This window comes from Cavia porcellus, unplaced genomic scaffold (genome assembly GCF_034190915.1).
Source record: "Cavia porcellus strain 051 isolate PalLab524CR breed Dunkin Hartley unplaced genomic scaffold, mCavPor4.1 scaffold_6, whole genome shotgun sequence".
NCBI lineage: Eukaryota > Metazoa > Chordata > Mammalia > Rodentia > Caviidae > Cavia > Cavia porcellus.
In genome coordinates, this window is record NW_026947489.1 from 99,541,331 (window position 1) to 99,568,803 (window position 27,473).

Genomic DNA, 27,473 nt, shown 5'->3' on the forward strand with positions numbered 1-27,473 from the left:
GACATGATACAGCAGCTTATACCAGATCAAGTGAAATATTCAAATTATTTGCTATAATTTAAAACTTGAACTTAAATACGTATTTCTCATGGGCTTGTATTTGGCAAAATCCTGATTTTGTACAGAAAGCTAAGAATGGTTTATACATTTTAAATGATTATTGAAAAAGAGGCAAAGGGGAGTTGGGGGACAAAAGGGAAAGGAAAACGGGAAGCTGCAGAGGTGGCAATGGCCATACTTTGCATGAAAATGCTAAAATATGTACTCTCTGATCATTTATAGAAAAAATGTTGATTTGTCTTACACTGCATTCCAAAGGCATCAGTATATACTATTACTGAAATTAACACCAGCATACATTTTTATTCAGTGCCACTATATTTTTCATCAGCCCTCTGAGGGAACTGGTATTATTCTCAGTATAGGTAAGAAGTAGATTTGGAGTGACTTCAGAAGCTTTCTTACTTTCCCCTCAATCTATTTCCTTGTTTCTATAGTCTTCTACTTATCTATCACCTCTCCTTTTCCCTCCCCCTAAGAAATTTTTTTAATAGAGTCCACCTACTAGAGAAAATATGTAGTTATCTGACTTTCTGAGTTTCGCTTATTTCAATTAACATAACAGTCATTTGCACTAAAGTTCCATACTTTTTCTTGCAAATGTCACAGTTCCATCATACAGGTGAACAATATAATATTCCATTCCACATTTTCTTTATTTACTCATTGTCCCACACCTAAGGTGTTTCCACAGCTTAGCTGTTTGAACTGTGCCACAATAAACATGGCATGCAAATACCACTAGACTATGATGTCTTTAATATACCAGGGAGTGGGACAGCTGGATCAAATGGTATCTACATTTTTAGATTTTGAGGAAGCTCTACAATGTAGTTTTGATTTTCATTTTCCTAATGGCTAAAGATGTTGAACATTTTTATATACTTATTGGCCATCTGAACTTCTTAAACAAGAGATGAGGGCCAGATGTAGCAACACGCACCTATGGTTCACATTATGTAGGAGGCTGGGGAAGGAGGACTCTTTGAGCCCAGGTATTAGAGGCCATCCTGGGCAACTTAAGAGAACCCAGTTTTCATTAAAAAAAAAAAAAAAAAAAAAACACAAAACTGCTAAATAAAATTAAAGGACTGATAAACTGGCATTATATTAAAATATTTACTATATACATTTATATGAAAGTGTACCTTACAAATATATAAAATAAATCAAATATATTTATTATATATTAAAGTATATAATATCTATTTTCATCAAAATGTACCATACGAAATGATACATGAGGACTTTTTTTAACATAAATCAGTTATATAATATACATATATGTATATAATGTAGATATGTATATATTTTCATTTCTAGAATATAAAAAGGATTCCTACTATTAAGTAAAAGATTAAATAAAATTAACTATAAAATATTTAGACAGACAATTAACATATGAAAAGGCCTGCACTTCAACCAAGAGGTGTCATCAGTTAAGTACAAATATTTAAGTTACAAACATGACAGTCACATGGTTACCAAAATTATGAAAAAGAGATACCACCAAGTATTGGTGAGGATGTGGGACAACTGGAACTCTCATACTGTTAATGGTTGAATAAAAATTAACACAAACTCTAGAGAATTTATTTGGCACTATTAATAGTGAACCCTTTTAAGAATAGGCTAATAATTCATCCCAAGTTAATATAACTCACAAGTGATATCATTACAATAGCATTACTTTCAATAACCAAAACAGTGACTATCTACTTGAACAGTGGATGAATTGTAATATACTTAATTCAATGGGATACTAGAGTATGATTCGATTACTGCTACATTTAATAATATTAATCTCACAGATAAATTTTGAAAAGAAATAAAAATACAACATTTGTTTTTATTTATATAAAACTTTTAAAACTCATAATAGCAGAAATCAGGATCGACGTAATGCTTGAGGAAAGTTAATGACAAAGGAAAGTATATGAGGGCTTTCCAGGTACTCAAATCCTCATCCAAATGATGGTTGCATGTGAGTATTCAGTCTGTATTTTTATAGATGAATGTTACAATTCACAGATCATTTTAAAAAAAAGAAAAAACAGCAAAAATAAATAAAAATAAAGGGCCAAAGTGCTCAATATCATACACTAGTCTGTCTGACAAGTGCATGGTCTTGGCCATTACTACGTATTTACTTTTAGATTTTATCAGTAATTTGGATACTTTTTATTGGAAACTGAGGGTTTGTGTGTATGAATAATGACAACCCACAATGTAGTAGGCCAATAAACCACCCTTCCTTCTTTTAGGTCAGGTGTAGCCAGCTCCTTGATTTTTACCTGACTGTAATGGTTTATAGTCTTTTGTTCATCAAAGTCTACAGAATATTCTTATGGACCATTGTGGCTATTACATTCACTGTTCAAAAATAAAAACCAGCCATTCAAAGGAGTGTTCATTTTTCAAAAACTGGTGTTGGGAAACTATTAAAATAATAATAAACATGTATAACATTCCTGTGGCAAATAATTTAATATTTATTATTTATCATTGTGAAAAACACCAGGTTTCAAAATAGCAGATGAAATATAACAGTTTTTTGGAATAGAGTATACATTTGTATCAGGAGATCTATAAAGATGTACATCAAAATTAGCAAAGTTAGAAAAACATAATAGATTAATGTTTTCAAGTAATTTTTTCTCCATATTTCTATTTTCAACTCATCTGACATGAACATAGTTAAAAATTAATCTTAAAGTATGTATTATTTCATTTATAAACCTCAAAAAATCAGCTAATCAGTAGAAGTCAGCAGAGGAATTATCTTTGGAGATACAGGTAATGCCTGGAATGGGGCATAGTGAAGCCTCTGGGACATTGGTAATGTTCTATTTCTTCACAAAGATACTAGTTATATGAGATGTTTAGAAAGTGAAAATTCACTCAGCTACATAGATAGTATGCATGTTTCTGCATGTGTGTCATAACTGAAAATGAGCGTATCCTTGTTTCCCTATAAAAATACTTTGCCAATTGCTCTGCTGTCTCAAATGTGGCCTTAAATCTGTTCATTTTCTTCTGGAGATCAGCATTTCACATCAGAAAAGAAAAATATTCTTATCTTTAACATAAAAATATTACTTTATCTGAGCCCAGACTACATTAATAATAACATTTTAAATGACTGTTTATGTAAGTTGGCTTATTTTCTTTTCCTTTACATTTAAATGGTATTTTTTAAAAACTCTACCTCAGTGAAGGTTCTAGTTAACTTAGTTCTAGAACTTAGTTTGCTAAAGAAAACTTTATGACATAGAAATCTTGCAAATGTAACTTTAAGGTCAAATTTCATTATAGATATTAGTTATCAGTGCTATTTTATTTACCTGGTAATGAGGCTTATACCACTGCTTTAAGTCCCAATCCCAAAGAATCATCTAGAAAAAAAAATCCATTTGGTTAAGATCAGAAGTAAATAAATCAAATGAATGAATGAATGTAAAGACAAACTGCCATTTTTCAATTATATATACCCCAAACCGCACTTTACTTTGTGAGGGAACCAGGGAAGTAATAATAAAAATAATCTTTTATTTAATTACTTTATACAAATTACAACTGAGAAATCAAAATAGTAATCAGATAAAGTCTCTAAAAAAATCTATAGCTTTCAAATATTACAAAAAAGTAAAATCCAAAAATGTATCTAATCATTAAAAATGCAAGAAAAATTAAAAATCAACAACCCCCCCTTCAAAAGGCTCATATTCATTATTTTAAAATCAGTATAAATGAGTGGAGCTATTTCCTTACCCATAGGACACTTCTGTGAAACGTACCATAAAAGCTGTAGTCATGGTGGCCAGATTATTTATAAAGGAACGGATTCATGAAAAGCAATATATACACCATTTACTATGCAGATAATTAGTGATTGTATACCTGGTTATCTCCTTTCTAGACTACCAATGGTAATATCTTAGCCCCAGATAAGTTCTGTCCTGCCTTCTCCAGAGGCTTGAATTCAGGCTGCCTCTCTATTCAATATAAATAGTCACTAGGTCCAATGAGATATGAACTTTAATAATCATAAATCTCAAGTTTATTCACTTAAGAATAAGTCTCTTCTTTTTTGCCTCAATTATTCGTTGTTACTGCTATTATCTAACTTTCAATCCTAGCCTTGACTATAGGCCAACTTAATTTGAAATATAATCATATAATTTCCTTATGCTGTACTACCTGTGTTGTTTCTTGTCCTTGGTGTTATGTCTTTTGGTTGCAAAAATCTTAAAAATTTTATCTATTTTGTCATTTGTCTGGTGTTTTATCAGGAGTTGGTAAAACTGTTCCTATAAAGGAACAAAGTATTTTACAAGCCACCTAAGGTCTTTGTGGTTTATTGTTTTTCCTCTTACAATTCTTTTAAATATGTAAAAAATATTCCTCATAAAAGGGTCATACAAAAACAGACTGTTGGCAAGTTCTTGTCAGTGGGCTCTAATTTGCTGAGTCCTATTTTACACTCACCATTTGTCATTCAAAAACATGTCATTTATTATCATCAGCTTCTGCTTGACATCCTTACAGAAAATAATTTCTTTCTTCCCAATGAAAAAATCTATTTCCCCCTGCTACAGCCATGACCAGTATTAATTACAGCTGAATAAACTATACAGACACTATCTATCTGGAACCAAGACCAACACAGTCTACCCAACCAACACGCTAGGATACACATACAGAGAAAACTCTTTACTGAGTAAAACTTGGAAAAACAATTCACCTGTTATACAGGCAAACAGCAACATGGGGACACAAAAAGCACTGAAAAGCAAGTAACACGATGCCTCCCTCCACAGGAACGCTAAAGTTTCTAATAACAGATTCCAGAAAAAAAGAAATTGTTCCCAAAACAGTATCTAGGAATAAATTTAATGAAAGAAGTAGATGATGTCTGTCATAAAAAATATAAAACACTGAAGAGAATACAAAGATGGAAGCATGTCCCATATTCACAGATCGGAAGAATTACTACTATTAAATGTCCACACTACCCAGAGCAACCAGAGATCCAATGAAACTTCCATCCAAATACCAAACAGAAACAGAAACTGAAAACAACAGTCCTAAAATTTGTACGGAATCAAAAAAAAAAAAAAATCCACGTGGCTAAAGATATCTTAAAAACAAAACAACAGCTGGCAGCATCAAAATATGTGACTGTGAAGCTACATTAAACTGGTATTAAAACCAAGACATGTACCAATGGGGCAAAATGGTGAACTAACTCAGACGTAAATCCATGCATCTAAGCCAAAAACATACTGGAGAAAAAGCAGTTTCATTAATACATGATGCTGGGCAACTGCATATCCATATACAAAACAATGAAACTAGACCCATTATCTTTCACAATATACAAATTCAACTCAAATGGAGCAAGGACTTAAATAATACCTGAAATAAAGAAACCACTAAAGAAAATGCAGAAACACATATACACTGGTATAAGCAATGATTTTTTTTAAAAATCCCAAAAGCACAAGCAATGAAAGCATCATGTATAGACAAGAGAAATTATATCAAATTTAAAAGCTTACACACCAAAAGTAACTATATTAATGACACAATCTGAAGAGTGAGAGAAAATATTTGCCAGCTATTCATCTGACAGAGAATTAATACTCAGAATACACAAAGAACTCAAACTACAACAACAAAAAAATAACATGAGTTTCAAAAGGGCAAATGATCTGAGTAGATATTTCCCCCAAAAAAATACAAATGACCAGTATGTGCATGAAAATATGTTCATCATATTTTATGATCAGAGGAATACAAATAAACACAATGAGATATTCTCTTCCCCACTTAAAATGGCCATCAGCAAAAAGCAAAAGAATAGCAAATGCTGACAAGGATGAAGAAAAAGGGAAATTCTCATATTCTTGGTGGAAACAGAAAACATACTTCTCAAAAAGCAAAAAAACGACTACTACTATTACTATTTTTTACTGGCTATATAAAGGAAATAGTATTAGCCTGCTGAACAGATATTTGTAAAAAATGTGGAACATATATACAATGGAATACTATTCTACCACAAAAAAGGATAAAATCCTGTCTTTTGCAGTGACATGAATTAAACTACAGGACATTATGTTAAGTGAAACCAGTCAAGTAATGAAAGACAAATACCACATATTCTCACTGACATGTGGAGGGTAAGAGTCAATTTGACAGAAGTGAAGAGTAGTGTTACTAGAGACTAGGGAGGGTAACAGACACCAAAATAAAGATACATGAGAGGTAATTTCTAATTTTCTGCAGCACAGTAGGGTGACTACAGTTTAAAAAGTTTGCTATATATTTTATGAGAACTAGCTGGGGTGGAGATGTAGCTCAGTGGTCAAGCACTTGTCTAACATTTGTAAACCAGTCACATCAAACCCTAGTCACATACACACACATGAAATAGAAGAGAACAATTCAAAGATTAACACAAAGATAAATGTTTAAGAGAAATGTTGATCATCCTGATTTGATCAATTACATACCATATACATGTATCTTTATCACAGTGAGCCCCATAAATATGTATAATTATTATGTATATGTAGTAAACATTTTAAAATAAATGTTTAGAAAATTTTATAGCAAGTTTGCATTGGTGGAACATTTTCATTTATTTTTCAGAAGCATCAGTCTATAACAGATTAAGCAAAAAACTGAAAGCTTGATTCTCTAGTACAATCTAGCACTAGCAGATACACCAGGGTTCACATCTCTGCCCAGTATGGGGTAACAAAAAGCTAGATGCCACCAAAATATGTAAAATGGAAAATTTTTATATGTTCATACGATAAAATGGAAACAACAGTAAAATGGAAACATTTTTATATGTTCATACAATGCAATCCAGCCCTGAAAACAAAACGAAGTGCAATATACAGAAAATGAAGTCAAGTGTCATATAAAGAAGCTAAATTAGTGCAAAAAGTTGCTGGGAAAAAGATCACTATCACTTTCAACAGTAACAATAGCATCCTACCAACATTAGATATTGAGGAGGAGCCCTCACATTGGCAGAAGGGTGAAAACAGAACCCTGAACTGACATCAACTCCCAATTTTGTGGTAGAAGACACAAAGAGTGATGGCAAGTCCTTGTCCTGGACTGTCATTATTCAGATGAGAGGGATGAAAAAGAAGAAGGCTCTCAGATATTCCCTCACGGAAGTTAGCTTTGAGGCCACAGGCAAGTCTGAATAGAAAGATAATAATTATACAGTTAACACAGATCCTCTGAACTTGGCCTTTATAGCCACCTAATGGATTCCCTTGCTGACCAAGGAGAAGACAACACCTTTGCAGATAAGCAGGTGAAGCTCAGCACAGCCCTATAACATCGGAGTGCATTACTTTTCTTGAGGACCTCAAAAGTCTAAGAGTCAATTGAGTAGTCAGAGACGCTGAAGGCCTTCATTTTATTGCAAACTTGGGCCAGGGAATAAAATGTACGCTGACATCAGACACATACATGTTTTTTGCAATGATTATCATCCTAACATCTTGGGGAAAAATAGCAAATTTAAATTATTAATGTCGTGTTCAAGCATTTTATTTCTAGGTTCTTGTATAACATAATAATAAACATTAAAATTGTTTTATCACCTCCAAAAAATGTTGAACGAAAAAAAAAATCGAGCTTCAGAAAAAGTGTAATTTCATTTACATGATCAAATTATATAGCATTGAGATAGCCTATGGGGAGATTAACAGATAGATATACAGATATGGAAGGCTATAAAGGAAATTCAGAATACTTCATTTCTCCAAAGGAGAAAAGAAACTAACTAGCTTTAGAAGTAGCAAAGAAGGAACTTCAATATTAATAGTAATATTCCAAGTTACAAGATTGGTGTTTGTTTCTATACTTTATGCATATTTTATAAAATTCAGGTTTTGATAAAAGATTAAAAAGAATTTAGGAAAGTAAAGAAGTAGAGACAGTGACTGAGAAAAAAATTTTGTGAGAAGTGTGCTGTAAATAAGAGTAATGGTAGGTAAAAAAATTTTTTTTAATATGGCATGTTTGTATTTGACAGGCTGGTGGAAAAACCAGTGACAGTGTATAGACTGAGCTATTCAAAGCAGTGAAATCTTTAATGAAAATATTGTTCAACATCTTTGCAATATTAGATTTCATGTGTATATATTGCTATGGTTTGTACCTAGATGTCCCCCTGCCCAAAGCCTCAAGCACTTTTAGATGGAGCTTTTTCAGAGGTAGCTGCATCTAGAGTATGTGATTGATTCATGGTTCAATGCTAGGATTAAGATGCTGGGATTAAGGGTGGGTGATTGCTGTATTAGTCCACTGACTAGACTGGCACCACTGTAATCCCATGAGTCTTGGATAAAATAAAAGGGGCAAAAAAAAGGCTTGTCCTTCCTTCCGTTGTTGCTTCTGCTATCTTTCTCTGCCATGAATGGTTGCCCCTCTACCATGTGACACCGTGCCTTGGGGCCAGCTGATTACGGACTGAAACCTCCCCAAAACTGCATAAGATTGGTTTTCTGAAGCCTAATATATATATATAAACAATGATATAACTCAGGACAAGCATTAAGTCTAAATCAAGGTCAGGACGGTAATGTCAACAATGTAAATTTATGGATGTGACAGTATCACACAAAATAAAAACAAAAAGTATTACTAGAACAAACAACAGTGATCATCTAAAATGTGTTTTTTTTCAGGCAGACAATTCACTCTATATTCTTTTGCATGTTGTCTTTGAAATTTTATCAAATAATGACTTGAAGCCATGGAAACCTTTTAAATGAAACAAGATCTCTTTGATAAACTAACAGAATTTTTCTAAAAGAAATATATAATGCTTTCTTACAGGAAACTGAAGCTTTATGTTTCTAAAGAAAAGTAACACAAATACGCATCATTTAGATTCTGTGCTCCTCACAACAAAAGCACATAAAAAATATTGCTGAGAGTTAAAAAACAGAATTACAGATGATTATCATTATGTTGAAAGAGAGAATGAATCAAAAGATTTTCAAAATGTATTTACCACATGACACCTTAGGACACCATATAATGGAAAAGACATACAGTGTAGATAACTGATTGCTGATATGTTTTTATTTTGCTTCTAGCTAAATGCAGTCATGTGTAAAGTCCAAATAAGCTCTTGGTATATGTACAATACACAGGAGGAAGGAAAGCAGATGATTTTTATGTTTTTCGCTGAAAGATCCATGCTGTAAAAGATGATTTTGTCCTGTTTACTGATTATTCTGTAAACTCTAGTATAGTCTGACAGTGACGTGAACCTTTCAGAGCTTTCAGTGGTAAAAGCAGCCTGCTGTGGCACCCGTGCTGTAGGTCCGCTACCACTGGCCACGAACTGTGCGCTGGAACCAATTCTAGGAGAAAATCAGTTATCTAAATAACAAGAGCTGTGCTAAGCCATGAGAGTATTCACTAGCTGTAAATCTACACAATAGTTTTATTCACAGAGAAGAACCAGTGCTTAACACTCATAAGCTAAGCATAATTCAATGTTAAAGAAACAGCATAAATTGTACTCAATTTTTGGCTGCAAATACACATCACTTTGGCACACTATAGGAAAAAGTGCAGCAAATATAAAAATGTTAAAAATCAGATACAAACAATTACAATAGGTGTTTTTTCAATAAGCTTGATAAGGCTATCAACCTTACTACCAACACAAAGAGAAATGTTCTAGAGAGAAGTTAATTCTAAGGTCCATGCTTAATTTGAGCATGCAGGACCATTAACCAATAAGCAATAGTATCTTTACAACTCATAATTTAGTTAAGACTTTTTTGTAGTTAAAGAGAAACAGAGGAGGTAATATGACTGTATATAAAATGGTCCTATGATATGCAACCTATTTACTCATCACTGAGCTGAACAGATACCTTTGTTACTGCAAACAAAATATGCTGATACAATTTTTTTCAATGTTTAAATTGTGGTGGTTTCTATATTCTAACAAAAATTGGTGGGTGGCTACCTTGCATACTGAATGCACAGTGAATGATAAATGTATATTCAAAGTACTTCTTAACATATTGGCCTAAGGTATTCATTTCTCAATATACTAGTAAATACTTCTTTTAACATCTTACTTCCTAGTAGATAGTAAATGCACAGTATACACACTGCTTCCAAGTCAGCAAAATTGCAGGCATCTAAAGTTCAACCTCAAATCCAAATCAGGTACCATTCATAATTTAAATATGAGTAAATAAAACTAAATTTTAAACTCAGTAAGAAAAAACAACATCACTCTCGTATATTTTTAAAATATGATTTTATTTTGGACAACTGTTTCTAAGATGACAAGATGTAACCTATTAACTAGTGATTTACTGTATATTTTTTTCTTGAAATTCTGTATTACTTGTACCCTTTTACTGCTTTGTTTTTTTATTTCCTTTTTCTCTTTAAATAAAAAAATATGATTTTATTATATTGTAAGACACCATGTAATGAAAATATGAAATTTAAGCCTGCTGATTTAGGAGTTTTCATCATTACATTTATCTGCTTCTTTCTAAACTTAAATATAACACAGTATCACAAATTATTATATCTTTTCACACATTACAGTTATATGTTTAAAACTAATTTTAAGAACCATACTGTTTTGTAACATATTTAGTGTATAATATTAAAACAAATTTCAGGTGATCAGATAAAATTATACCCAAGCCTGTGCATGTATTTAAATTCACCTTTTCTTTGTGGTTTAAAGTTGAATCCTGATAAAAGTCTCCGTTTGAATATGTTTTTAAGTCTAACACATGTTTTATGGAGTGCTACGAAACCACCAAAACCACAGCGAATCATCAGCAGTACAACCAGGAGATTTTATCAGCTTCAATTACGTCAATGAGGTTTTATTTCATTGTTCCCTATGCAGTCAAAAAGAAAAACATATATGAGCCCTCAAATCAAATGCACAGAACTGCTATAATTATGTAAAATTTAAAGGAACATTTACTATGGTATAGTTCTGAGTTAACTGTTACAAAATCCTATATTCTCCTATTTCTTGATTAAATTTTATTTGAAGTTTCTGCATAAACCTGTGCTAATAAAATTAACTGAATTTAGATGACTCAGATGAAACACAATTAAAATGACAAAATGAAAAAAAAATAGGAAAAGTTTTGTCTATGTGCTACTGCTTTTCTGAAACCAGAAAATGAGTCATCTTAAGCAATACCTTTGAAGAGTTGTATGGTATAAATCAGTTTCTATATGTTAGCAAGCACACATACATATCTGTTTACATATATGTCTATATATTCATGTACCCATGTTCCCACAGAATACAGTTGGCTGGTTCAGAATAGAGGCATGAGTCAAACTTGTGAAAAATGTCCTTATCCTCAATAGTAATTTTCTCTTGCGTATGAATTGAAATTTAGATCATTCCCACAACTTCGTTAAATATAATTTTTAACAGACCTAATTTTAGAGCTTATATCTGACTAGATCAAAGTAATTAACACAAGTTGTGGAACTCTGAATTTATGCTCCAAATAGAAATTTTAAGAGACAATACCATTAGAATTATGTGGATTATAACTGATTTTAACAAGGCAATGTATTCTGTTGTTAAGGTTTAGAACTGAGGCAAAAGCCTCATGTCTTTTCTTTGGACAGCGACTGCATCTTGGGAGCACTACACTGAAAGTGTTTAATGTGTGGTTAGGATGTGGGGCCTGGTTGGAGGCAGGTCACTGGAAGGCATAAACTATAAGAGCGTATCTCCTTTTCCAACTCCTCCCATTGCTCTTCACTTCCTGATGGTGGTGATGCAAGCAGCCTTCCTTCAGGCAAGGCCTTCCACCATGGTGTTTCTGTATTTGACCCTACAACCATGGACTGAAATTTCTGAAACCAAAAACCAAAATAACCTCTCCTTTAACATCTTCCCACTGGCTTGAACCAAAGATGGTACAAGTACAACTGTCCTACTGGATGGCTTGTATCACACATTGGGATTGTCCCATGCCGTCCAATGGGACAGTTATGTATGTATCACTGGTGGTTCAGAGCCACTAAGCAGCCAGACAAATTATGGTGCCATCACCAATATGCTCAATTATGGGTATCAAAGATGTTGTTCCAGTGATGAGAATGGGATTAAGATACTTGCTCATTGATGACAATGTGATTAAGATACTTGCCCACCATGTGGCTGCACTAATTACTCTGGACTTCTCTCCAAAATCCATTTTTTGCCCTTGTCTGGATGCTGGAAACAGAACCCTGTATTTCGCATCCCTAGAACAACTGTATAGCTGGTTTCTGCGTAGGTGTAGCCAATGGGAGCCAACAGCAGGAAGCTGATGTTAGCAAGGAGAGAAAGATCAAAGTTAGTGCTGTCTCCTTGGTAGGTACCAATGTCTTGTGGCAACAGCTGCAGCCTCCATGACTACCGGTCTTACCCAGTGGTCCTTCCTTCGCAGCCTTAGCAACCACTAACTTTCTGAAATCATTCCAACCTTTGTTCCTCCAGCCCAGGTAAAGCAACAGTTCTCCATATTCCCTAAACTTCTCTTGTCCATTCTCCTAATCTTACTCATTGTCTCTAAGTAAACTCTTCCCTAAAGTGTTCTTATTTGAACCATCTTTGAGTGAATTCTCCTTTTACTGGGCCCCTAAATAAGACAGAGATATTGTGACTCAGTCCTTCCACATATCACCTAGAAAATGTTAGAGCTACAATCTGAACTTAGGTGTTATGTCCCTCCAATTTCACTTCATTTACTCTAGTAGAAAGGTAGTTGTTAGAGACCACTATAAAGCAGCTCTGAGCAGGATTTAAATTTTACTAAGTAGCTTTATCTATGAGTCTGTCCTAGGCCTCGGCCCCTTGCCTGGTGACGGGATTGTAAGTGAACCTCTATGAATCACTAGCCCTGGCTGAGACCTGTAGTGGCCTGTGAGGCCAGAGATACCTCAAAGGGCAAGATAAGGCCACAGCTGCGGAGCCTCTGGCTCAAACCCCAATTAACAAGGTAGGCTGCAGCTGCAAAGTTTACTCCTACAGTCTCACTTCCATGTCTTCACGATAAGACAGCGCTACTAACTGACTTGATTCATGACTTGGGAGACGTCTTTGAAGTGACTCCCAAGGTCCTGCTCATTGCCTGCACTTTCCTCAGTTTCTCTACCGTTTGTTCTTGGTCCTAATATAAGTGGACTGATCCAGAGAATCCTTTTGTCTTTACCCTCAAAGTCTTAATTAAAGGGTTTTGACCCTCCTGGAGCCCTAAAAGTCATACAATTTGTCTCTTTTTATTTAACCTCCGCTGTATACTAGTTTGGGAGATTGGGGATCTAGGACAGAACCTGATAGGTAGTGATTTATGTACTTTTCTAAGACCTTTCTTATTCATCTAGTCACTGTTTTCACTTCTCAAATCATCAAATTTCTCTCTAGCGTCTGTAACCCTATAGCTGGCACCTCTCATTCTGTTACTGCGGATGAAATGAGGTCTGGTCCACACTTACCCTTTCCATAAATGCCGAGGATCCAGTTCCTACTTCCCTGCATTCATACATTTCACAAGCACTTTTCTCCTCACTACATCGCATTTTTGCACTTTCTCTCCCTATAAGTTATTCCAACTGAATTATAAACATCTTCCGTTTCTCACATCTCATACATAAACAAACACACATACCTTACGATTCCACTTGCACCTCACCACTACCCCATTTCTCTACTCCTTTTTTCATAAAGTTCCCCAAAATGGTTTTGATTGTTTCCAATTCTCCTCACATCCTCTCTTAAACTGACTTGACTTAGGCGTTTGGCCCATGCTAACCAAATCTGTTCCTGTTGAGGTCTCTAAGGCTATTAAACCATTAGTCAATTCTCATTCTTCATATTTTTTATTAGTCAGTCTTGCTCTTAATATTTTTTAATCTATCATCATTTGACAATTTAACAGTCCTTCCTCCCTAAAATCACTTTTCTCACTTGGCTTCCAGAGTGTCACACTATCCAAATTTCTAACTCACTTCAGTTTCCTCTTTGGGTTTTACTTCTTTTGACACCTTAATTTTGTATCTCAGAACTCTGGTCTTAGACCTCTTCTCTTTTCTCTGTGTGTAGGTTTGCAGCTGTAAATATCTTCAGTAAGCTAGTAACCCACAAATTTGCGTATCTACTTCCCTAGGATGAAGAATTCTCTGTCTAACTGCTTACTCAACATCTCCAGCTGACAAATATACCTCCAAATTTAACATGCCCAAAACTAATCTGATCTCTCTTTCAAGTATTTTCTATCCAGTCTTCTCCATCTCATTTAATGGCAATCCTTTTATGACTTTGGCGTAGGCCAAAAACATAACTCCTCTCTCTCAGACTCCACATTGGCAAATCCCATTAACTCTGCTTTCACAGTATAAACAGCTCTCATATCTCCATTAGTCCTACACTAGCTAAACCATCATGATTTCTTGCCCATATTATCATAGCCTCCTAATTATCTTTGTTTGCACAATTACCTGAGACAGCAGTCAAAGTTACCCTCTTAAAGAATATTTGTCACTTTTCATTCCACACTCTACTGTAGTTTCCTCTCTCAACCTGAATAAAAGTCTATGGCTTTAACAACAGGCTATTAGGCCCTCTCTACTTCCCTCCAGTTATACTGATTTATTTGCTGTTTTTTAAAAGTGCCATACAAGTTCAAGAAAGATTTTGTTATTCCCCCTTCCTTTTTTCTTAAAAAATTTTTTTTCAAAAGGAAACAACAATATAACCACTACTAACTGGAGTGATTTTCCAAAGTTGTACCGGTAACACAAAATTTTTAAAGCACCACTTGACATATTTTTTTTCTGTCAAGAAGTATAAAACATGAAACAAACACATTTAAAAGGTCAGAGGATAAACATGAGTTATGTTAGCAAAATATAAAAGTACTGAAATCACAAAACTGTTTGAAATATGTATAGCTTTACAATATACAAGAAACAATTACTATACTTAAAAAGCTGTATCTTACTAATAAACTAATAAATAAGAAGCAGTTTTAAAAATTCTTAGGGAATTTCTATTTTATGTGTCTACTGTTGAAATACCTGAAATTGAGTGAAACTTTTCCAACCTTAAAATTTTTAAATCATGTAAAGTTATAAACTGCCCCACCTTCCATGGTCCAATTAGTGGGCTAAGGCAATACAAGCACAGAACCATTTTTTTAGTATAATAATGAAATAGCCTTTATTTTATTAACATTCGTCATCCCTTGTTCTCTCTAGGTGTTTAAAGTTCCTACTCTCTATTTGTCTCCTAGACCTTCAGGGTCTTTCTAGATATACTGCCCAGCCCAGACCCCATCTTATTTCTCAATGGATGAGAAACTTTTATTTCCATCCCTAACATAGCTTTCACATTTCACCACAATATATATTCTGGGGGTGGGGAGCTCAATAATGACTAAAGAAACTGAGATGACAAACCTAAAAGCATACAATTTTCATTTTCTTCTACCTTAAATAAAATGTAACCATTTTCAGTTACAATACATTTTTCAGTACTTTTTAAGCAAGTAAGAGATTAGACTGATTGTAGTTAATATGATACCAAACTTGGTTCTAGGTATGAAATGAAAATCTTAAAAGGAAATCATATACCAAGGTCCTTTGGGGGCTACCTGGCTTAGCCTAAACTGGCGGTTTTATAACCAAACCGAGAAATCCATTTATATCAACTCTGTACAGTTCATACAACTAAAAAATACACAAATAGGACAATCAGTAAGCAGAGGAACTAGCAGGTACCAGGTGGACATACCCTCTCCCTAACAAAGAAAATACAACAAAAATTTCTGACTTGCTTTACAATTTCCTTAAAAGAATGATGAGCCAACCAAAAATATCAGACTCTACAGTCTGCCCACTCTTTCTGGCCTTTGATCCTTTGCGCTGCTGTCAGTTATGGAGCCAGTCCAAAATGACTGTTGAAGTTTCCAACTTTTAGGTAAAAAAATGGAAAGTATGATAGATAATATCTAAATATTGTTGAGATCAGAGATTTGAAAGAAAATAAATGGTGAGTACTCAACAGTCAATTTTTCTATCTTTTAATATTCTCAAATTTTTGTCATCCTGTGAGGTTAGTATATTTTTGATTGGATGAATTAACTTGAATATCTCATTTTTAAATTACTCTCCTATTTCAATCTAACCCAATTTAAATATTTCTAACTTTCTACTTGACTACCATCAGTATGAATAGCTTCCAATCGCTTTTCCTTTTGATTCCACCCATTTTACATAATAAAATCCATTTTCAATCAATAAAATCAATTTTCTCATTTTACAGATAAAGAAAACTAGGATAACTACAACTACAATTAAGTGACTTTTCTCTTATGTTTCTCACCTCTGTGCCTAACCTTATCCAACTGAAAAAATCGGTATCCAGATAGACACACAAATAAAACAAACTGTTTATATACATCATCCTCACAATAAATGTAATCATGTGCTAATAAAAAATAAAACAAAATGAGACAAGCCCTGTGAAAAGTATAAATTTGTAATTCTACAAATTGAACTTTCTACCAGAACTCGTAACTGATTATCTCCCAAGGGTTCAGAGGCATCTGATTATCACCCAGGGCTTGGGAGGCGAAATCTACCAACAGAAATCTGCTTACCACTTTCTATATTTTACTGGCACCTTCCTATTTTTCTTGGTTTCTGTTCTGTACTTCCCATTTCTTAAGACTGATTAACGTATTTGACCTATTAAAATAGAGGAAATAGAAGACCACAATGGAAGTATTTCTTAAACTATACAGCGTTTTGAAAGCACTAACTGCAAATTTACTATAAAAGTACAATCAGAAATTAGGCTATTCAATGAACAAGCATATTGAAAATATGGTAAAGATTGAGGATTATAAAGAAGGACAGCACTGATTTTGCCAAAAGGTTATATCCTGAAAGCAAAAAGGGTCAAACAGTTATATCTCTAAGCCAATAAAAGACATAGCTATATTTTTTTAAAAAGAACTACACTGGAAAGTAGCACATGTGTGTGTTTCTATTTGAGTGAAATTAAACAGTCATTTTTTGTGGATAAAAATTTTAAATATTTAACAGAGAGATACACTTACTAGGCCCTCATCTGCCTTTATTTTAGAACTGTATACTGACTTTAGTACATACAGATGTTAAAATTAACATTAAGCATCAAAATAGAATTCAATTAATCAAGAAAGAAACTTAAAATTAATTTATATTAACAAATTCTCTATTTAAAGTGAAAGTTTTCTACTTTTTATTTGGGATGTTTACTCATTGGATAGAAATTATTCAAGCTAACTGCAGTATCTATATGTCATTGCTAAGTATTAACTGAGTTAATAAGTAGTCAAGGTAACTGAGCTTAAAAATTAAGAAAATAAAAGTACTAGCTCCATAGCAACCTGATTTAAAAATGAAATCTGGGAGTCCTTTGTCTATTAAAAACATTCAAATACCCTAGGGATCATCATAATTTCCTAAACTTATAAAACAATGTACTAAAACTTTTATAGTTTTCATAAGTGATTTTTTTCAATAAACTCTAAACATACAGATAAATTTAAGACTATAATTGAAGAAAAACTTTATGAACCTGGAGGCCACTGATCATTAATTTTCTATGTATATATAGCATTAAATAGTAAAAATCTGGAAAATGTTTAACCCTGACTTGAATGTTATTATGATGTGGCATGGATCAGCTAAAGAAACTAAAAAGTGACAATCAAGATCAAGTAATTTGTAGAGATTCTACCTAAAAAGAGAGCAACTACTAAGCCTTCAGTCTGTAATTACTAATTTTTCCAAGCACAGAGCTTTCTGATAGTACTGCTCAAATAAAAATTGCCATTTGATTGCATGGTTAAGTAGATTTTAATACAGAGCAAATTCCTGTATTAAAGTTTGAAAACCATTGCTAGAACTATAATTTGAGCTAAGAAATGTATCTGCTGAAAAACTGTAGGAATGATGATCTTCTTGTTACAACTTTTGACATGCGACATACAAAGCAACTTGACATTATTATGACACAAACAAGACTTATACCACTATATAAACATTTAGGCTGTTATTCCATGTACTTTTAGACTGTATTCATTAAGAAACATCAAGTATGTAATACAATTTACAAAGTCATTGAGTGCTCAGTAGTAGTGATTGAGAAAATGATTCTTCTCATTCAGAAAAACTTCACTCTAAGACCTTAACTAAAAAATATACAATGGAATAAAGAACAGAAAAAAAAAAATTTATGGCACCTGCCTTCCCAAGACTGCAATTTCTAGGTTAGGGCAAGTGTATAATAAAGGTACATGGTCAAAGAAGCCTAGAGGAATTTATGTCCAAGCTGACATTCATAAAAAATAATGAGAACAAAATGAAGAGCTGGCCAGGAGTGGTAGTACATGCCTTGTATTCTCACTTAAGGAAGCTGCGACAGAAGGATCACAAATTTGAGCACAGCCTTGGCAATCTACTGACACCCTTAAAACCTTAAAAAGGGGATAGGGATGTAACTCAGGGTCGTAGAGGACCCCTTGGTTCAATCTCCCAGTAAAACACACACACATGCGCACATGCACGCAAAAAAAGACATCTAGAAATAACAAACTTAACAAGCGTAGTGCCATACTCAGAAATTCAGATGTATTAAATAGGGAAATAGCTGCTCACAGTCAAAAGCACTATTCACCTTCCAAAGCACTTATTAAACAGTGCTTTTACATAACGTCGTCTATAAAATAATATAGTATCTGTTATCAGATTACTGACAAAGGATTGAGGTAACACCATAAAAAGTTTATATATCGTGATGATTAGTATCAAGAAAGGTTAGCATGATTTTGTTAATATTATTGATACTAACAATAATGAGTTCTCTTGATTCAAGTGTTGGTTTACAAAGAGTTAAAGAAAGACGAAAATTAAAGTGTTCTAAAACACTGGCTAGTTAAGTATAACATTAAATGATCAAATTGTCAAGGAAAAACAAAATTTAATTTCCCAAATACTCATGCAATTCATAAAAGAACAAAAAAATCATGAAGGGTGAATTACTATCTCTATATATCATCAATCACTTCTTGAAGTTTTTGATTACTTAATTGGGACAAGCCTGTCTCACATTCACATTACTTTGTATAAAGTCTTGGTTGTTTACAAAAGCTTTTTTAAAAAACGGTATGTTATTTAACATAATCTAAACAGGACAAAAAGTTCCTAAAACACTAGATTCCACATTCACTCTATCTCACTCAAAAATAAAAATAAATAAGCCAATAAGATTTTGTTGGTGTGAGATAAACCCTTTATAAAAAGTCTTGTCCTTAACTTCCAAAACAAAACAGTATTTAATCATCTAACATCAAATGGCGTTTTAAAAATCTCCACTGTCTGATTGAGTCTTCCCAGAAAAGTAATTATTTTAATGCCTTATATACAGTCTACTTGGCATTCCAGTGGCACAACTGGTTAGTGTGCAGTACTTACATATAATCTACTTACTACAACATTAGAATGTTTGGTTGAGCTGATTAAACATAGCAGGAAACGTAATATTCACTATCTTTCTAAGGAAAGCAACAATGAATATGGTTTGGTTCATTTTGTTTTCTTTTGTTTTATTATTTCACACAAGAGATAAGGGCTCTTGGGTATGTGTTAGGCACACCACTATTCCACCCTACATCTCCACTCTAAGGTTAATTTTATAAGCTATTTTCATAATTATGTTAATTCTGCTAAAATTATTTTAATTAATTTCCAGTGACTTGACCACCTAGGGGGTCACTTTTTTATTCAACTACCTTATATCTGTCACTTAAATACAGAGACATAAAAAATTATTTTTCTCTCTGGTAGCAAATGCTGCAGATACAACAGTAGATATTTAGTTTAACATTTACCTAAGGAAACAAAAGCTATTAGATGGGTAGACAATGATAATTTTCAGCCTAAAGAAATCACAATTGGCATTTGCGAATAAAAGGTAAACTATACATTCAATGATTTAATTTATGAACTCACGATATATCAGAACACCAAATGTTATTACAAAATGTATTTCATAAAAATATATATCATTTGGCATTTAATATTATTTTGATCTTAAATATTTGTTTCTATTTTCAATATTTTTATTACACACTTTAATGGCAAAATTCTTGCCTTATTTAATCTGAGTAACCTATAAGATATATGGTTTCATAGGCAACACTAAAATAGATCTTCACTGAATGGATAAGTGAGAAAAATCTGCTATTGAAGAACACTGAAATGTTTACAGAAACATCCCTCATTGACATGAAATTTTTCCGAACTTTGGAAAAGGCTCCCCCTGCCCAAATATTCTACAACAAATCATTTAACTTTTTTTCATTTTTTTGCTTTTTCAAATCCATTTTATTTCAAGGAGAGAAAAAAAAAAGAAGAAGAAAACTAAAAATTTCAAAACATGTCATTCGGGGGCAATAATGGAACATACATTACACACTGTTATCCCAAATCATTTACTCAGATCACAAGACATCTGCATTCAAGTGTCTGACCAGTACCAGCACAGATCAAATTACTGAATGTTGAGAGATAGGCCAGGTAGGTGCTTACTTCACTACTCGATTTTTAGAATAAAGCTGTTATACTACTCAAAGTCATATATGAAGCATATATAGTAAGCAGCATATATGAAGGAAAGGTAAACAACAAACAAATTGCTGTGATAGTAGTTTTTGTGGCTATGCTGGACTTGTTAGCCATTCACACCTGGGGTATATACCACAGTCATTACCATCTTACACAATCATTCCACCTATCATGCCTTGCCATAATTTATTCAACAACCATTTACTTAAAAACTGTTGCATGTGATCTCTTACACCAGGAAACAACACACACACACACACACACACACACACACACACACACACACACTGTATACATTAGTTGTTTGGCTGAAATCACAAAATAAATCATATCTTTGATCTACACTTCTATAGTGGTTACAGCTGCTGCCCACATTGTGTGTCTGGTTCACTCCTTTATTTCAGTTTATCTTCAGCAATGAAGAATTCACTTTGCATTAGTATGATCACACAATATCACGCTGAGTCTCCCTAATCTCTCTGTCTGAAATATTTCCTCTGTGCTGTTCTCTGTGCTTCCTTTCTCCTCCCTTTCATTTTTGTTTCCCTTTAACAACAAAATAAAAATTATATATATATATATATATATATATATATATATATATATAATGAAACAAAACGTATAGGCAAATTCTTAATTCTAAAATCTCCTCAGTAGAAGCTTTCTGTTTCTCCTTCCCTTCAAACCACCAAAATTCTTTTCACTTACATCAACACTTTTTCCTACGATTCATTGGCTGGTGGATAAGGAGAGAAAGAAAAAAAAAGTGACTCCAGGTTTCTGACAAAACACAAGTATAATCATTCTATTACCACTTTCAAGCACTATCATTTCTTAATATCAGAACACCAAAAATACATTTATCAGATTAGCGATGGTTACTAAGTAAGAGCCCCAAAGCATCAGATAAATAACAGAAAAAAAGGACATAACCTCGAAAATGAAAGTCAATTTTTAAAGGATAACAAGTGACACATGCAAAAAATGAATTAGGTAGCAGGACAAAACTTACAGAAGTCTTTGTATTCCATGAAGACAGTAATACTTAATGAAGGATACAGTGACAACCAGAATCAAGAAAAAATGAAAACAGATCAGAGTTAGTGACAGCCATAAGTAAGGAGAAAGATGATGCACCCCATGTGTCTCCTTCAGTTTATGGAAACATTTCAGACTTTTCAAAGAAGACAGCCAGGACTTCAAAGCATAAAACTCAAGGGAGAGAAAAATTTAAGACAGATAGGACAAGCAATTTGATTAGGGGAGTCAAAAAAGCCAAACCTGAAGATTACCAATAGCTTGCAAAGAAAAATAAGAGAGATAACAAAGGGAAACTTCTATTCAGAGTAAAACAACGAAGAAAAAAATGAGTATAATACCAATAAAGAAAAAAATAAAAGTGTAATACTAATAAAGAGAAAGTAAGCTCTTAACTCTTAGAATACCCAGTTTTCTCTGTCAGAGGCTGAAAGTTTTTAAAAAATAAACATATGCAATATTGAAACTAAAGCCAAAGACAAGAACTCTTGGTCAAGATGAATTACAGCCACAGGATACAAAAAAAATGAATACAATGTTTGGTAATTTTTGAAGACTGCTGAAAACAAGAATATAGAGGTACAGCGCCTGCCTGGCAAGCACAAGGTCCTGAGTACCACAAGATAAAAGAGGTGTTAGCAAGAGCTACTGGTACTTCATGTCACAGCTCCTTAGCCACTCTTAGTCATGTAAGACTCGCCTCCCTTTACCAGCCTACCCCAGGGTCACTCAGGCACCGCACCGCCTTTGTTTACGCACTGACCATCCAGAGATAACTCCGGCAGGTGTCATTTCAACCAGCCAATTTGTTTGCATGAGATGCACTCATTCGTCTGAGTTTTTTATCAATTAAGTTTACTGGTACATTTTAGGTATACATATTGGTCACATTCATCATAGGGAATTCATACCTGTACATGATGTAACTTGACTGTTTTTTCCCACTCCCCTACCTGCCTTTCAACCCCTCTTCCCTTTATTATGTATAGCAGCTTTTTTTACATTTTTTTCCTTTTCTCATTTTTTCTTTTTGCTTCCTTCACTTCTCCCTCCCCCTCTCTGGTTCCCCTTCCCATTTGAACATTTTCCTCCTATTTCACAGTATCTATTATACATTTTGGTCCTTATTTACTCTTCTGATTTCTGGCACAAGAGAAATAATGCGGCATTTACACGTGTGTCCAATTTATGTCACTGAAGAGTAAGGTTTCAAGGTCCACCCATTTACCTAGAAATGTTTCAAGTTTATCCTTCTTTATAGTACAATACTACTCATAAGAAAACCACAAATTTTCTTTATGCATTCATCAGTTGATAGGTATTTGGGTTGTTCACAAGATTTAGCTATTATAAACTGTGCCACTACATACATGGGCTACTATAAACATAGCTGTGCATATTTCACTGTGGTATGATGCTTTTCAGGCTTTCAGGAAGATACCAAGAAGGGGAAATAGCTGGGTCGAATGAAACCTCTACTCCGTTTTTTTAGTAATTTCCACACTGATTTTCACAGTCATTGCACAAATCTACACTTCCACCAACACTGGAGAAGAGTTCCTTTTTCTCCACAGCCCCACCAGGATTTACTATTGGTATTTCTTGATAGTCACTCGTTCTGAGGTGCAATGTAATCTCGGCATCATTTTTAATTTCCATCTCTCAAATGACCAATGATGTTGTCATATATTTATTTGCCATTTGTATTTTTTTCATCTGAAAAGTGCACATTCATCTCAGATGCCCAGTCTTGGGTTAGGTCTTTGAATTTGAGGGGTCTGATTTTTTAATTCTTTATGTTCTAGATACATGTCCTTTGCAGAGACAACTGGCTATAAATTTTCCCCACTCTGCATTGTCTTTTCACTTTGTTAATGACTTCCTGTGCAAAAGCTTTTTAATAAGGTGAGTCCCATTTGTTGATTCTTTGTAGTATTTCCCATGTGGTTTAGGTTTTTGTTCATGAAGTCTCTGCCTACACTTACGTCTTCAGGATTTCTCAGCACTCCTCTCATTTACATTTCTCAGATGCTGGTCATTTTTCATATATCTAGTTGCCACTTCACTTCTTCATCTGAGAAGTGTTTATTTCAGATGCCCACTTTTGGATTGGGATTTTAAGTTCTGTATATATTTTAGACAGTAGTCCTTTGAGGAACAGCTGGAAAACCTTTTTTTCCACAATGAGGGATGTCTCTTCACTCTGTGGTGGTTTCTCTTTCTGTCCAAAAACTTTTTTAATGAGATGTCATCCCAGTTGTTGATTCTATTTCCTGTACGAATAGCATTGTTCATAAACTCTTTTGCCGACACCAGTGTTTTCAAGAGTTCTACCTATTCTATCTTCCAATAGATTTAGTGTTTCTGTTTTAACATTTAAATCTTTGATTCACTTTGATTTTAGTTTAGTGCATGGTGAAAGACATGGGTCTAGTTTTAATCTTCAGCATGTAAAAAGCCAGTTTTTCCACCACCATTTATTAAAGAGGTTAACTTCAATGAAGCTATCTAGCACCTTTGTCAAAGATAACGTGGTTAATGTGTTTCATCTTCAAATCTGTCCAACTGATCCTCAGCTCTGTTTTTCACCAGTATCATGCTGTTTTTATCACCATAGCTTTGTAATATAATTTCAAGTCTGTTTTGTATCATTTTTTGTATACTTTTACATTTAGAACATTGTATTCACTTTCGATATTTGTTTCTAATGAAATTTAATAACATCTAGTTATTGTCTTTTACTAATTTGTATTTTATCTGTGAAAAAGATATACCATAAACAGAAAAATTATTGAATAAATTTGATCAAACTCATTTTTATATTTCCTATTATAAAAAGACAGAAAAATGAGGGCTGGAGATATAGCTCAGCGGTATAAGCGCCTGCCTTGCAAGCACGTGTTCGTGAGTTGGATCCCTGGTACCAATAAAAAAATTTTTTAAAAAATAGAAAAATTCAGTATTTGGTCAACTTGTATTTAATAATTGGACTGGTAAGTGATTAACAGATTGCCACTTCAAACAGCATCTGCCCATCAATAGTTCACATAGGCTATGGGCGAGGTCAGCCTAGAAATAATGAGTTGATTTCTAAGACAAGAAGGAAGAGAAACCAATGAAGAACAAGCACTAATAACAGCTAAGTGTTCTACAAACCTATTATTCAGACAGGAATTCAAGGAGGCAATCTGTACATCTTCCAAGAATCTAGACTTTGCTGGCAGACCCACCACTACAATAACACATTCTTATACGAGTTTTTCTTTTTCCCTGTCTTGTTGTTGCCCCACCTTCTCACTCTTGCTTCATGGGATTACCTCCCACATAAACTACCTACCATAAACCTGTCTCAGGCTTTACTTTTAGGAGACCACTGGCGATGCTATTAATTTCTAATAAACAAGACTCAAGGAATGTTGCATGAGAAGTTAGGAGAACTAGTGAATAATAGACATTTCCATCAACTCACCAGAAAAGTGATGATAATATCCCTTTTGCCAAGATTTATTGTTAGATGGCAAATCAGAAAAATGAGGGAATGTAGAAACAGAAGAGTCAGAAAGGCTAGCTTCAATTATTTTATTATTGCCAGAAGAATATATTCATTAAGGCTATTCTCTGCAGCATGAAGAAATCTAGGACCAATGGGCTGAAAACCAAAAGAAACACAAGGAGGCAATCTTTAGTTCAATTAAGTGATTTGCTTTTGACTAACCAAGTCCAAAATGGTATGTATTATCTTCTGAAACACTGAGTTATTTATTATTGGATCAGTCTCTACAGAAACTAACTTACTATTTGATCAGTGTGTGTAAAGAAATTCAAGAACTAAAATACCAGAAGATGATCTTTCACTTCCTTTTTAAACTGAATACTGTAGTCTCCTACTTCTCATTAACATATGTACTAACTCAGGTAGAAAATAAGTTGTAACTGATTTAACATGAAGTTAGCATTTGTTTAGTACAAATCATTATGGATATTTTGAACAATGAAGAGAAAGACCATTTGCCTTTTACCTTAACATAATTTAGTTAGTAAATATAGCTCCCCTGTAGACTGTCCAAAACTAAAATGAATGAGTGAAAAAAACACTAAAAAGTGAGATGAGAAATCCATGAAAAATAACCTTGTTGCATTCTAAAATGATTAAAGTATGAATGTAAAAATAATTCTTCTGTTTGGATCAGAATTTAAATAACTACAGGAAGTTCAGTGCAAAATAGCAATTGGGTCCTTCTAACTCATTTCTATTTTAAAATAAGTTAGTAGCTATTTATTGCACAAAACTGAAAAAAATATTGTACATAAAAATCATCTAATACATATTATGTGAAAATTAAAGAATATTATGACTCTGAAATTATCTCTGTGCTGAAAAAAGTCTTCAGATTTCTAAGAAAGATTTTCAAATACACAGAAAAATATTACTGTTTTAATTTATGCATGCTGACTCTTCAGGCCACCTGCCTCAGAATCAAAACAACTGCCAGCAATAGACTGGGATTGTGGCCAATCTGAAACATAAACAGCTACAAATCCAGGAGAAAAATTAATAAGTCACAGAACAGCTACCCATTATACAACCAAGTTAGCGGTTGAGGCTCCAATAAGGAATTACAACATGTTCTAAGGTAATCTTCAATATCCTTAAACTGTAAATTGTATGACCTATTTTTATTGATATTGTAGGGTGATCTATATTAAGAAATTTAGTATACATAATTGGCTATTATATTCATGTACAATGTAATAATGCTAAAGAAATGTTATACTCTGTGGCAAATTTACTAAATGCAAATGTGAAATTTTATCATGGAAAAATGTATTTTCATTCTATTTCTAATAAAAGTGAATTTTAGAAGGACTTCTAATTCTGAAACTAAACGTGTTCATCTATAAAAAGGTATATATGAAAGACCTCCCATTTAATTACATTTTATATGTTTATAAAATAATAGCTTTGCAAATAACTTTATTCAAAATAAAAAAGCTAAAAAATAAAAAAGTTTAAAAAAACGAAAATTTTTCAAGAAGTTATTTTTAAAATCCTTTTTGCCCTCAGTTCCTGTCCCCTACATACACATGAACACACATCTCCACCAACACTAGAATTTGGTTGTTTTATAGACATTATGAATACATTATGTTTTTTTTAAAAATTTGTACAGTATATAAAGGTTAACATGAAAACTATTAGCGTCCTTTCTGACCCTCATACAGTCAGCCACAACTGTGAGCGCAGTGCAGAATGTGAGTGCAGTATTTTCTGCTATCCTCCATTTAGGTGAAAGACACTTCAGCTTTTACCCTCCCAGCACCCTCTTGCTATGGCCCCCAAAGTCTTATGTGTCTGGAAGGTGATATAGGGGGTAGTATAACTGACTTCCTGTTGAGCAACAGGGTCTGATCAGAAGAGGCATGTCACTGTGGGTGTGACCTGGAAGTACCTATCTCCTTCCTGACTCCTCTAACTCTCTCTGCTTCTTATCTTCCAAGAGGTAAGCAGCTTTCATCCACCCAGACCCTTTCACTGTGCTGGCAACCCTACAAAGACTGAAATCTCTAAGACACAAGCCAAAATAAACCTCTCCTCCTTTAAATTGTAGGTGTGAGATATTATGTACCAGTGATAAGGAAAATGACTAACACAT

At 33.6% G+C, this 27,473-nt stretch overlaps 1 protein-coding gene and 1 pseudogene across 2 annotated transcripts in view; one reads left to right on the plus strand and one right to left on the minus strand.

Annotated features, from left to right (window-relative positions):
- Pde3b (phosphodiesterase 3B) overlaps window positions 1–27,473 on the minus strand; it is a 127,774-nt gene that overhangs the window by 36,564 nt on the left and 63,737 nt on the right. For both annotated transcript variants that reach the window (XM_063251859.1, XM_013148029.2), the window contains exon 2: window positions 3,405–3,455. In XM_063251859.1, coding sequence (XP_063107929.1) covers window positions 3,405–3,455 — 51 coding nt within the window. The remainder of the gene's footprint in view (window positions 1–3,404; window positions 3,456–27,473) is intronic.
- On the plus strand, window positions 6,324–7,706 carry LOC106026712 (complement component 1 Q subcomponent-binding protein, mitochondrial-like; annotated as a pseudogene).